Raw genomic sequence first — 13,785 nt, forward strand, 5'->3', positions numbered from 1 at the left:
GTGGGCACCCATTACCATTGTTGAAAAGACCAAAATGTACTGCTTTGGAACAACCCTTCAGCAAGTTAATAATATATTGGGAAAGCAAACATTCTTCAAAATCAGACTTCCCGGGCAACGTCTTTGATGTATTTTCTTAAATTACTGCTATTGCAATAATTTAGATTACTGATAGGAAGAATAATATTGAAGGTGCTAGAAAAATACGGGTGTGTTAATATTAGCCAAAGCAGAATATTTTTACCTTTTTTTTCCTCAGAAAACTGTGCAGTGCCCTCATCATAGCCATCACTTTCAGCTCTCCCAAGCCGTACCGGCAGGGCAGCGAGCCATAGCAGCATTCCAAAGATGCGTTTCTGATGGGGAAATGAATTCACCCCCCCTATATGAAATATTTTCAGTAGCACGTGTGCATTACCCTGCCAAAGCCAGGTGCTCCTGTTGGTGCACGGTGTCACACAGTCCCGTGCGCTGGGAGCACATATGGATTTAATTCCCTGCCAGCTTTAGCAACTAGAGAAGGTATTTCCTTGTTCTAGAAACAGTCAGAGACACCGTAGTCCCAAGCTACTGGAAGTTAGGGAAAAAAAGGCCCATTTCCGTCTGTCTGGAGAGGGCTGTTGCAGACTGCCATTGCTGTCAATCCCAGAACTTTATCCGTGTGTAAGGTGGGCTGAAACTGGAGGGTCTCTGTGCACAAGACAGCTGTCATGTTTTCAGTTCAAGGGACAGCTTGTATTGTTGGGGACGTCATTTTACTTGGAACAGCATGAGTGCCCCATGTCACTACGTGTGTTCCTCCCAGTTGTCTTGCTTTTTCACCCTTTTTAGTCTCACGTGTCAAAAGGGTGTCTTTAAGTTTGTTTGAATTGATTGATAGCAGATGAACTGAAATGACAATAAACTGTTGCTACTATTGTTGGTTGTCAGCTCGTGCCTTCTCCTTCTACAAAGCATATTGCCTTCCTGATTTCCCATTATTTTTCACTTATGTTCCTGTGGTGTTATCCTGCTACTCAGTGCAGACTCCCAGATCTGCGGCCAGATCAATCAAGCAGTAGGTGTCCTGGTCAGCATCTGCACGAAGTGAAAATGATAGGCCCAGCTCATAAATACAGCAGTTGCTGGTCTGTCCTGCAGAGCAAGTCCTGGCTGATTCGGAGGGCGCCTGGTCATGTGAAAGGCCAGCCAGTCCCTAAAGTCACAGTTGCTCTCTGAAGTTGGTAGATCAGTTGACTCCTGATGATTGGTTCCGACATTGCAGTCTGTTGTTGGAAATGGGTGTCGCGATGAAAGCGTTACTACTTGGCAAGACTAAAACGGTGGGCAATGAGAAAGAGAACCATGGGTCGAATGTTGCACAAACTACTTCATGTAAGATGTTGCAAGAAGAAAATAATCCACGAGTACAGTGGAATGGGTGCTCTAATGTTGATTTACTCTTGTCTTTTTGATATCTGCACTAGATCTCAGCTTGCCACGCATTTTTCTTGTTACTAGCAGAATATTTATTTTATTTTCTCTTCTTCTTGTAGAAAATTTTACTACATCACACTGCTGAGAGACCCCGTATCTCGTTACCTCAGCGAATGGCGTCACGTCCAACGAGGAGCTACTTGGAAGACCTCCTTGCACATGTGTGATGGCAGAACACCAACTCCTGAAGAGCTGCCGTCGTGCTATGAAGGCACAGACTGGTCAGGCTGCACACTGCAGGAGTTCATGGATTGCCCGTATAATTTGGCCAACAACCGCCAAGTGAGGATGTTGGCTGACTTGAGCTTGGTGGGCTGCTACAACATGTCTTTCATCCCAGAGAACAAGCGAGCACAGATCCTGCTGGAGAGCGCAAAAAAGAACCTCAAAGACATGGCCTTCTTCGGCCTGACAGAGTTCCAGAGAAAGACTCAGTACCTGTTTGAGAGAACTTTTAACCTGAAATTCATCCGTCCTTTTATGCAGTACAACAGTACCAGGGCAGGAGGGGTGGAGGTTGATAATGACACCATCCGGAGGATTGAGGAGCTCAATGACTTGGACATGCAGCTCTATGACTATGCAAAGGACCTCTTCCAGCAGCGCTACCAGTACAAACGGCAGCTAGAGAGGATGGAGCAGAGGATAAAGAATCGGGAAGAGAGGCTTCTTCACCGGTCCAATGAAGCACTTCCCAAGGAAGAGACCGAAGAGCAAGGACGCTTGCCCACTGAGGACTACATGAGCCATATTATAGAGAAGTGGTAGCCTAGGCAGACTTTTATATTAATGGTATTGTAGGGTTTCCATATAAAAGATCATGGAAGTAAAATTACAAAAACAACAAAAAATATTTTATTTAAAAGCAAGTCTGTAAAACAGAAGATAGATTGCTTCCTTAAGCATAGGGTCTTTTTACTGTTTCTTACAAGACCGATGAGATTCTTAAAAAAAAATAAATACATAAAAATAAAAAAAGGGTCAACATTATAATACAGAGGTAAAAAATGTACACATGCAGTTACCCACTCTTAAGGCCAAATACAAAAGAATGTTTCTTATCCTCACAATTCAAACAGAAATGGCACAAGTAGGATTTTTTAAATCTGGTTATCCCCTGAGCATAATGATGTGAAGATACATAATTAAAAAATGAGGAAACGGAGGTTTTCTTTTGCGGGTGTTTTTGGAATTGGGATGGGAATTGCATCGCTTGTAAGTAAATGATAACAGTGACGAAGTTGAGGGTGGGTGTGCTGTCCTGTCAGGCGGTGTGATCTGACAGCAAGGGCGGTCACTTCATTTCAGCTGGCAGCCACTGCCAGAAAGTGGAATGCCATAAAAATAGAAGAAAAACATCAGAGGATGAGAAACATTGAAGCAAATTGACTATGGCCTAAGATATGTACTTAGCACAGTGTTTTTGATACATTGCACTGGTATCACATACACATACGCGACTTCATCACAAAAATAATTGGGAATTCACGCGCAGAGCTCCCAGGTTTGTTTCACAGGCAGGTCCCAAAACAAGTTAAAAGCTGACCAAATTCCACGTGGGCTCGAACGTGCACTCACATGCTATCCTGTCACCCTACACAACTGCTTCCCATGCCATCATTAGTATTATGTGTTAACATCCCATGAAAACCCTATCCTACATACTGAAAAAACAAAAGGAAGCAGCATTTAAATAGCAATACTCCCTCATAAATCTGCACGACAAGTTCCAGGGAAGACCCTGCAAATAATCAGTCATTAATGGGAACACGATGAGGGGTGATTTTGTTTCGTTTGTTGCTATGTGAAATACTGAACTAGAACAGGCATACAGACATATCCGTATCTGTATTTTTTTCAGTTATTTTTACTTGCTTTTATCAAGAGAGAATGGGCATCAGCCTGCTTCCAGTGAAATCACTAGAACTGATATAAGTGGGAACAGGATGGGGCTCTCTTCCAGAGCTGTGAAAATATCTGACTATGGGTCTGAATTATGAGACAGTACGCGTTGTCTTTTGGCAGAGTGCCTGTTCTGCAGCTCTTACGTTAAATGAACAAGCTGTGTTCATAAAACTGGAAAGGGGAATCTTGGATAATGTTTTTTTAGTCTCAGACCAATTTCAAAGCAGAACTCTTTCAATGCTGTTTTCTAGGGACTCATGTAAGTTTAATCCTCCAGAGTGGTGACAGTGTAACCAGGTTCTGCTTACTGACTTTTGAGTCATAGAGCAACAATGATTTCTCTAATTCCTTTTCCCACTCTCCAAATTAAAGTATGGCTTATTTTCTTGCTGTTGCAAGCACTTCTTTGTTTGGCTGGAAGCATGGAAATGAAGCAGTTTTTGCCTGTTTCATGTCTCACCCCGTTATTACTCAGCCTGTAAGACCTGAACCAGCTATTGTTTAGGGTAAACTATGAACCAAATGGAATATGATTTGATTTTCAAAGGCTTTGTTAACTGCAGATCAAATATGGCATTGAAATCACTGGAGGAGAGGCAGAGAGCTGATGCATTCAACTTTAGCATGTCATTTTCACAGCGTCCCTTTCCCATCACACAAATCCACTGAAGTGCTGCTTGTTTGGTATTTTAATTTTCTCTCTGCCTCCGTACACTGTTTCCAACAGTTTCAAATTCAGACTGAGTTTCGCAAAAGAGGGGCTGCCTTAAGCAGAGAAGCTGCCTTGTTTCTTCTGTGTACACCCTGGGGGCTACACCTTGCTTTTGGAGATGTTCTTCTCCAGAAGGGTAAAGATGACAACAAACTTAAAAGCAGAAAATACAAACAGCACTTTGGGCTCAAATACAACCCTGTTACAGCCCCGATCCAAAGTCCACCAAAGTCGAAGGATGTCTTTTCTGTTGATTTCAGATGGATTTTGATCAGGTCCACATCCTTGTGCTGCGAAGTGCTCAAGCACACGCTCGTTTGTCTCCAAGCACGGTGGGACATTGCTACATTGCCACCCGTCCATTCAGCTGGTACCAGTATTTGCTGCTGGTGTTGCTGTCTTTAAGGTTCTCTCAGTGCTTCTGCCACAAAACAGCCCCTGCTCCCACAGGTGTGTAGCCTGGCCATAAGCGTGTCCTCCCAGCCAAAAAGTGGGAAGCAAAATGAAGCAATTTTCGGTTGTTGGCTTGGGGGCAGAAGGTATTACAGATCCATTTGCTCATCTCTGAATTCCAAGACTGGGAGGAGCTATGTCTGCTAGTTCCCAGTGCTTTTATGTGTTGTTGTAACTAAAGAAAACATTTATATTTTAAAAATGCAATTTTATGGGCTGTTTACCCACAAAACCAATACACACGATATAAAAAGCAACCTTTTTATATGCATAGTTTCCAGCTTTACCCAAAGGCTTTTCGCTGTGCGTTCTGCGTTATGGATCCGTAATGCACAAACGGTGACTGCAGTGAATCCATGCTGGGGGTGCATGTGAGCTCAGCCGAGCGGTGAGTGCCCGGGCAGCTCTGCCTACGCTGGCACTGACATTCTGTACCGAAGGCCAAATTCTGCTCTCATCTACCAAAGGGTGACAGTAAACGGGACTGTGCGTGATTTGGACCGGTAGCATTATTTGGCCCGGTTTGCCTGAGTTGTTCGGTGTTATGGGCTCTGAGTAACCAGCTGGATTGTAATGGATCTGTCTGCAGGGTTCTCTAAATCAGAGGCAGCCTCTGACCCTAGAAGCATGTCAGTAGAAGACTTTGTTCCAGCATTTTCTTTGTAATGTATTGCAGTAACAAGCAAAAGAAATGAAACTATCTTGCAAACTGTCTTGTTAACAGTTTCACTTCAATCCACAAAAGGAAGGCTGATCTCAGCTTAGCACTGAGGCAGAAATTTCTAGATTCAAATCCTGCGCCTGGCAAATGCCTCAGTTTCTCCACCTGTACACTGGGAATAGCAAATTTACGCACTGCAAAGAGCTACTCCCAGGTATGAGAAGTTTAGGGCACTTTGAAACAGATTCTAAGTATGGGAAATGAAAAGAATGACCCAAAAGACATCGCTTACCCTGGCTGCTGTGCTGGTCTGTTTATGGCTGCAAGCCATGCTTTAATTTATTGTAAGTGCTGCGTGCCAGAGCATGGGCTGCAAGACATACCTGGCACTATCTTCTTCCTTTAGTGGGTTTAAGGGAACTTTTTTAACATAATGTGAATGTAGTTTTTTGTGATTTCTGTGTACTACAGTTTGAAGTAGTACAATTTCTTTTATTTTTAGGACTGATCATTTGATGCTACAATAACATGAGAAATGTATGTGTAGTTTTAAAATGAATGGAGAACAACGGCTTTGAGGCACTCCAGCAGAAGTAGAGGGCAGATAGTATGTTCTTGTTCAGTATATGCCCCTTTCTTCCAAAATGTTTTCCCTTCTTCACCACATAAAGTGTTTCTTCGTGGGACCCGTCAATGCATCACGATCCATGTCAGCAGTAGGTGAGTGCTGGGTACAGTGAGGGCAGGTGCAAGATAGTGCCTGTCTCTTACTGGAGTTGGTGAGACAGTTGCCCATAAATTCAGATTTTTACCTAGTCGGATGCTTGTCCATCCCACAGTGCTTCTGATGTGGTTCCAAGGACACCCCTTGAAAAGCCTTTACAAAAGCTAGGGCTGTGTTTCTAAGGGTTTGTACAGTCGGCAGTATTAGTGTGAGCGAGCATTTTAGACAGCCAGTTATCTGGTACCAGGGCAAAGATGATGCCTCTGCCACCTTACACTGCGCTAACCCTTGCACATCTGCAAATGAGGGTGATGGTCTTAAGTGGGGAGTTGCCAGCAGACTCCACTCCTGCTTTGGGAGGGTGGAAAGGCCAAGACATACTGCAGCGCTAAGGAGGAGGTGGTCATTTTTACTTTTAGTCCCCTGAACAGTGTTAACTTCACCGCTTGGTAGGTGGTGTTGCTGAACAAAATTTTGTTATTGCTCATTTGTCTCATCCCTGCTAGCACTGTTGAAGGAGTTTGCTTCCTACTCCATAGTTTCCCAGACAGTCAGATGCCACCTTGTACCCTACCCAGGTCGCAAAATGCTGGACTGGTAAGGTTGCAGACCCAGGCTGGCATGGGATTCAAAGTCGTCAACAAAAGAACTGTCAGCAAAGGATCAGTGTGAATTTCTGGCTTGCCTGAATTTTTCCCTTTGTGCCCAACATTTTGGAATAAATGAGGAGCACTTCAGATTGATGTTTTTGCACCCCATGGTCCCTTACTTGCTTACAAAACTGGGATGGCAATGGAAGGTAGCATAAAGGAAGGTCCCAACAAGCTTTTGAATCCTCTCTCCCAGGGCTGTCCAGTAGGAGCAGGAAGGACAGTGCCGTTGCTGAGAATACGAGCAGGGCAGAAGGACCACCACAGTGGCAGCACGGACACACGCCAGTTAGGAAGTTTTTGCTCTGAGACCATCAAATCACTTCACAGAGACCACTGAACAGCTACAGAAGGTAATGACTGACATTACCAGAACAGGGCCTGACCTGGATTTATATCCTGGGATTAAAAGCTTCTCTAGCTTCCTACTGACGTTTAGAGTTACTCAGACACCCTCCTGTCCCAGAGAATATTCTGAATGTCACAAAAATAGGTCACGCTACAGAAATTTGCAACACAGACTATGCTAACCGTTGTGTTTCCAGGGCTGTAGTTTGGAATGCAACTCGCACTATCTGCTGGATTCAAATCACAGGGCTGGCTGCATTATCTTTTTGATCTTGCTTTCACTAATACTAGCAGATCACGTTCCAGTGGCACAAGTGAATGCAGGATTCGCTGCCTGATCTGCAGCAGAGCCAAGCCTTCAGAGCACGGGTCAGTTAGGAGCAGTTCAGGTAAACCAGCGAGCAGTGGAGCTCCTGTCTGCGCACACCAGTCCGAGCTGTCTGTGGTTGTTTCCTTTGCCCCATCTGCAGGAGTTCTGCCAAGGTAAATGCAGTACTGATAAGCACGTGGGTATTAAAGCCTGTATTGTCCCAGCTGCAGGTGGTTTTCTCTGCAATTTTTAGCCATGCAAGCTGAAAAGAAGGAAAAAAAAGATTTGCAAATGAGTCTGTCTCATCCCTCAAAGCTCCACAATTCCCCCTCCCTGTTTTCCCCCAGGTGTCAATTCTGCAGACTGGATTGAGAGAGCTGTACTATAATGAATAATTTTATATTCAAATGGTTTACTGAGCATGATTTGTTTTGTACATATTGGAATATGATTTAACTTATTTTTATTGCCCCTTTTCATCTTTTTTTTTTCATAAGGAAGACAAAAATCCCCACCCTCTCTCAATGTGAAGTTGCTCTGTGTTTGTGTGTAGTCTGCCAGGCAAACACGCAACAGCCACAGGATTTCTCACCATCCCTACCCATATCTGATTTTATTTTTCATTGGCATTTGGTTTTGTCTGAGGCTTTGCTTACATTGTCTCTTCTTTCCTTTCCGGTGCACAATCTGCACAGGGAAGGGAAAGGGCAATGCAGGCAGGACTTTCTCGTTCTCCCTCTCCCCTTTCTTGCGTATTTCACCTACCAAGGAACTCAGTTCTTATCCTCTAGGAGTTGTGTGACTGAGGGTAAAAAAAATACAACTGTCCCCCTACCCACCTTCCATCCTCCATATTGTAGATCAAACAGATTCAGCTTCTCTGAAAGTGATTGTGGCTGGAGTCATTCCATTGGGCTGAATGTGTATGGTTTGCATTTTTTTTTCCACTTCTGGAGCTAAAAAATAACAAAAGACAACTGTTTAACTTGAGCCAAGTAACACTTAAAGCTTTATATATTTATTTATAGCATCTTACAAAAAAAAAAAAAGTGTTAAAAGGTTTTTTCTTTTCGTCCACAAGAAAAATTGGATTAAAAAAAATAATCATCTAATTGTTTTTGTCTAGATCAAGAATGAATGTTAGCAGATGAAATAAACCCTAAAACTGAGCATCTGTCATGTGTGTTGTCCTTGCATTGGCCTTTGGATGCTGTTTCAGTGTGCCTTGCCTTCCTGTATTACAGAAAGATAACGCTGCCAGTGCAGTTGATGGAGAACATTTTTCTGGTAAAAAAAACCAAACTCCTAACACAGAAATATTCAAGCGGAAACTGCAGTCTCTTTATTCCTATTGTTAACACTTGAGACAACATTACAAAAAGCCCTTAAACCTCCTAAAACCAATCACCTTTTAAAAATTAATTACCTTTAATACTGTACAGTCCTCTTACTTTTCTTTTTCAGTCATTGCAATGAACAGATTTGCAGGCAATAAATGGTGATTGGTATATCAAATACTACAGAACAATCAACAGAATTTTTTTGTTTGATATTCAGAAGTACTTTGACCAAATGTGATCTATGAAAATGCTCTCCAGTTACAGAACTGAAATAAGCTGTGCACCTGGTTTTGATAAAGTTCGTAAATTAGATGATAAGAAAATGATGATACAAGTGCTTTACAGTATCCTAAGTGAGAACAGCTAGATGTCTATGCAACTGTAGTGAATAACACTAGTTATTTTACCCAAGCACCATTACACTTCAGTTTCTACCACAGATGCTGGAGGAGCTGGTGGCAGTGTGTCAGCCATCCCAGCGCTGCTGCTTGGGGGGTGTTTTCTCTTCCTCCTGTGAAAGTAAGCCCATTCAAGTAACTGGAGGCCTAACCAGTTAATATTTATAAACGTGCCACTAGCAGGACCACCGCACTGCATCAGTTCATATTGCTGAGAGGGATCTCGGCAAGTTTTACTTGCCGGGTGGTGCAAGGTCTGGTGGAAGGTGCAGGTGAGCGTTGGTGCGAGGGTAACATCGCTCTCATCGGGGAAGCGAAGGCACAAAAACTTCGCAGTCATTCACCGCAGGCTGTACCACCAGCCTTCACACCCGCTTCTCTGGCCCAGAGCCCTTTGCTGTAACGGCCAGGTGGCAGTTCCTCGATGGAAGTGCTCAATTTAACCTCCCATCAAGGGCTCCTCCTAGCCACTACCACTGATGGAAAGGGAACCATGCTCCAAAGGAGGCAGTCTTTGGTTAACCTCCTAATTTCATTCACCTTGGAACAAGAAGGCCCACTCCCTGCTTGATGCCGCCGGTGGGAGGGTCCTGCCTCAGGTGGGCAGAACCTTCCCAAAGCGTGGCGTGCCCCCTCCCGCCCAGCAGTGTGCAGTGACGCTGCCCCTCAGCAAAATGGCAGCCGCAACGGCCCAACTGCCTCCTCTCCCTCCTCCGACTGCCTCGGCCCTGCCCTCCGCCGGTCCTGTGGGGAGGGCGGGGATGGCGGAGCACTGGCACCCCTGGCTCCCATGTTCTCCCATTGGGGTGGGGGCTGTGGTGCCAGGCAGGAGGTGGAGAAGGGGCTCCCCGCCACCTCCGGAATGCGCTCTGCAGGCTGCCATAGGGTTTGTGCCTGTGACCTCTCTGCGTGGAGCTCTGGGTAGCCGCTGTAGCCCTGCTGTGCCTCAGGGCCCTGGGTGGCAGCTGGGGGGGCTCATATCCTGCGGTCTGCTTGTGTGGGGTGCTCTGAGGAACCTGGTCTAGTGGGAGGTGTCCTTGCCCAGGGTGGGGGTGTTGGAACTAGATGACCTTTAAGGTCCCTTCCAACCCAAACCATTCCATGATGTTGCCCACCAGCATCGCTTTTCTAGTAGGCAGAGTAGGCACCAAAGAGCCTGGCTGCCTTAATTGGGGCAGGCTGCGCTGAGAGTCTGGGCATTCCTGTTGCTGAGACCTGTGTGCTTCCAAACCTGGGTGCCTAGAACATCATCATCATCCAGTGGCTTGGAGCACTGTGGGTTGGTGGCCTGTGCTCCTTACAGAGCTTTAAAAGGGTGCAGCAGCCAGGGTACGGACACAGCTCATTCTGCTGGGTGGAGTCCTGTACTGTGGCGGTGTTCCTGTTTTGAAAGTACTGTTTTCTCCTCCTTAATCTTCCTTTCCATAAAGCCTGAGAGACACCACATGAAGTCTGTGCAGGCAAAGTGCTTTCATTTGCATATGGTCTTTCTGCACCATCTTTAATATGGTTCTTCTCGCTCAATGCTAAAAGCCTCCAGGAAAAGGAGAGTGGATAGCTAGCAAGCAGATGGAAGGGAGACTTCTTGTATTGCAAGAACCGGTGTAGGAAGGGGAAAGGATGCTGAAAGAGGATTAAAAGAAGCAGGGAAATTAGTTACTAAGGGGAGAGCCTCCAGAGGGTTTGTTTTTTTTTTTTCTCTTGCTGGAACCTTGGTCACACTGATGATGGTTCAGTTTCCTTATGCTTGAGTCCAAGATGTTCCTGCTCCTAGGCACATCTAGGCATTGCCTCCGGGGGATGTGCTGCCTCAGGTTAATTGGGAAGTGCCCTCCTTTACATCCTGCTGTTACCCTAACAATAAGCAGCCCCTGGCTGCTTCGCTGCCCCAGGTGGCAGCCTGCTCTTCCTGAATGGAAAGCTGATCCTGACAGTACCATATCAGAGGAGGTGGTGCTGAGCCCTTGTCAGAGGGATGTGTTTTGTTTCTCTGGCTCAGGCACTCGCACAGAATTACTTTAACTCTTTAATAACATCTTTCATGCTGCTGTCTACTGGAGGAGGAAAAGCAGTGTACGTATACACTAGTGCCAAAGGTTTTCTGCATTAATTGATTTTTGGGTAGTACAGGTTCCTTTTTTCCTTGTTGAGGATTTTTGTGTGGGTCCATGTAATCCTGAACAGCCTCTTTGTCAAAGAGCAGGAAGAGGGATGGAGATTATTGCATAATTAAATGTAGATCTAGCAACATCTGCATATATCTATGGATTTTGTAAAAGTGGGCAGAGGAGGGCATGGGGTTTAGGAAAGCCCCATGCATTGCAGTTTATAATGCTTTATGATGTAGTACTTCAGTGGTGCTTACAGTAGGGATGTAAAAAAATTTACATATAGATAAAAATAAAATTGTGGGCTTTCTGCAACTGGAAATGCTCATCTGGGCACATCAGCTTAGACCCTCTGCTGCAGGGAGGGAAATAAGACATGTTCATACAATATTCAAACAAAATAAAAAAATATCGTAGGCTTAACGGTAAAGCAATTTGAGCTTTACTATAGTTATTATTTCATGAACTTCAAATTAAAAGGGTTAGTCAATGAAATATTTGTGAAACTAACAGCATTTAATAGACTATTGCTACGTATCTGTTAAAGCAGTTACAGGTTGCAAGTAAGGAAGGCTTCACTAGCCAGGCCCTGCACACTTTAATTGATCTGGGCAGTAAGTGGCTTGGAGAAGAAACCATACATGTTCATATTTTGCAAGCATTACCTATAAGCCTAAAATGAATACAATTATCAGTCTCTATTAATATTAATCAGACCGTACTGTAGTATATTCAGGTGCTTTGGTATGTTTTACTGTTTCTTAGGTCTTAGAAATTCTTTGCCTGACATGATTTCACTCATTTCTCTCTTTAGTGTTTCTCTTCTCAAAAGTTTTTGGTTTTTTTTTTTTTTACTCTGAGTGCTTTCATGTCTCTGCCTTCCTTACTCTTGCCCACTCCCTATCCTGCTACCGAGAAGGTTTGTCACCAGTGAGTGAGGACACGTAGTATCTCAAGCAGGGATCTTGTGCCTCTTGCACTGGGGGCTGCAGAACTGGGGTCTCAAAATGTTTGAATTGATACCAGCCAACAACACAAGGGAAAACCTGAATAGCTGTCCTCTAGGAGCTGGGAATGCATGCGTGATAGCAGTGCTTTGCAGTTGTCTAACAAGCTGTTATTTATATATTTATTTTGCTCTCCCAGCTAGCAATATCATTCTATCAGGCTATGGTTATAGATTCCAGATATTTGTGCAATAAATTAGTAATAGTGATAAATAATAAACACTTAATTCATGCTGCTTTAAAACATTCTAGTTCTTACTGGATTCAGTTTAAAAGCTCCTTCTTTGTTGACTTAAACCAAATGTTATACTCAGTTATGCTGTAAATAGTAAAGAAATTCCACGTGGCCTAATCTAGTTAATTCAGGCTGGATACCTGATACTGAAATGAATATGTGGTAATCACTCATCGATTTTCTGGCATAGGCAGTGACAACATGTATAAATCATATGGCCTTTGTGAGAGAGTAAATAACTTCCTCGTTGGGATTGTATTATTATTGCCAGCCATTGTTTTCTGAACAAGAGCTTGCAGCCAAATTAGTGAGTGCTCAGATATTTTGCATACCACGACAGCCCCCATCAGTCCGTGTTTCTACTGATTGTGTTTTCTTCTGTTCCCTTAATCTCAAATATTTTGATGCCAAATGAGAATTTATAAACTGATACCAGTTAGCCACAACTTCTTGTAGGATATGATTTTACCAGGTGAATGCACAATTAAACCTTTTGTACTGCTGGAAATATTAAAGATCAGCCCTGCCGCTTAGTACTGCATTGTGGGGCAGTTAATGGAGGCTTTGCTCCCAGACTGGAGAACTTGGATCTCGATAACTGCACCATTGGGAGAGATGCAATATCCGACCCTCTGGATTGAGAGATCTGCTATAAGTCTGCTAAAGTTTCTTAGCTTTTGGTCAAGATCAAGTGGAGAGTAATTCCAAAGCATTCGAGAGCATGTGGTCATCTGTTTTGAGGACAATGTAGCCTGCTGAAGTAGCTAAAATCAGTTATTTTGGGGGTGGGAGTGGGGACAATGGTCCTGTTTGAGGAAAAAATCTCTTGAGAATAACCTACTAATATTATCATGGGGCCCTTTATCACAACTGGTTTGCATAGTTTTTCATGCATTTATTTTTGAGTACTGTTGTGAGGCAAATGATTTTTCTCCTCACTTGGAAAGCTTGTTGAAGGAAGGTATGGAAAACTGGGAAACAAAGTGCTGGCTGAAGACCTGGCCCTGCTGGGCATGGCCTCGTCTCTAGTTCTTCACCATCACCTTTGGAGAGAGAAGTCTGTAGCAGTGCTCAGTCTGAGCAAATAGTCAGGCTTTTTGTTGCTTCTTTGAAATATTTTAATAACTTAGAGGCCATTTTAGCTGTCCGTGTGCCTGTTGGACTCCACTCTGGTGGGTGCTGCGTGCCATGCCATTGCTATGCGTGCCGTACCCAGTAGGACACTAGCATGGCTGCCTTCCCCAATGCATCAACAAACCCAAGATTAGCTCTGCCAAGACAGCATGCTACGGCAGGGGCATACCTCAGTGGGCTGAAATATAGGAGGGTGGCCAAACTGCACAGTTGTGGGGTGGATTGTTTGTGGTACAGTGATGTCCTCCAGCAGAGGTGTCTGTTCGCCCGGCAGCTTAGTGTTGCAGATGTTGTCCATGTGATTCCCTAACAAGTCTGGAGAGG

The 13,785-nt window shown here is 44.2% G+C and overlaps 1 protein-coding gene across 1 annotated transcript in view; it reads left to right on the forward strand.

Annotated features, from left to right (window-relative positions):
• Positions 1-8,659, forward strand: part of HS6ST1 (heparan sulfate 6-O-sulfotransferase 1) — a 198,628-nt gene extending 189,969 nt beyond the window's left edge. The window contains exon 2 of the mRNA XM_074590213.1: positions 1,536-8,659. Within this exon, the coding sequence (XP_074446314.1) occupies positions 1,536-2,244 (709 nt within the window). The 3' untranslated portion in view covers positions 2,245-8,659. The remainder of the gene's footprint in view (positions 1-1,535) is intronic.
• Positions 8,660-13,785: the final 5,126 nt, after the last annotated feature.

This window comes from Larus michahellis, chromosome 6 (assembly GCF_964199755.1).
Source record: "Larus michahellis chromosome 6, bLarMic1.1, whole genome shotgun sequence".
In the NCBI taxonomy this organism is placed as follows: Eukaryota; Metazoa; Chordata; class Aves; order Charadriiformes; family Laridae; genus Larus; species Larus michahellis.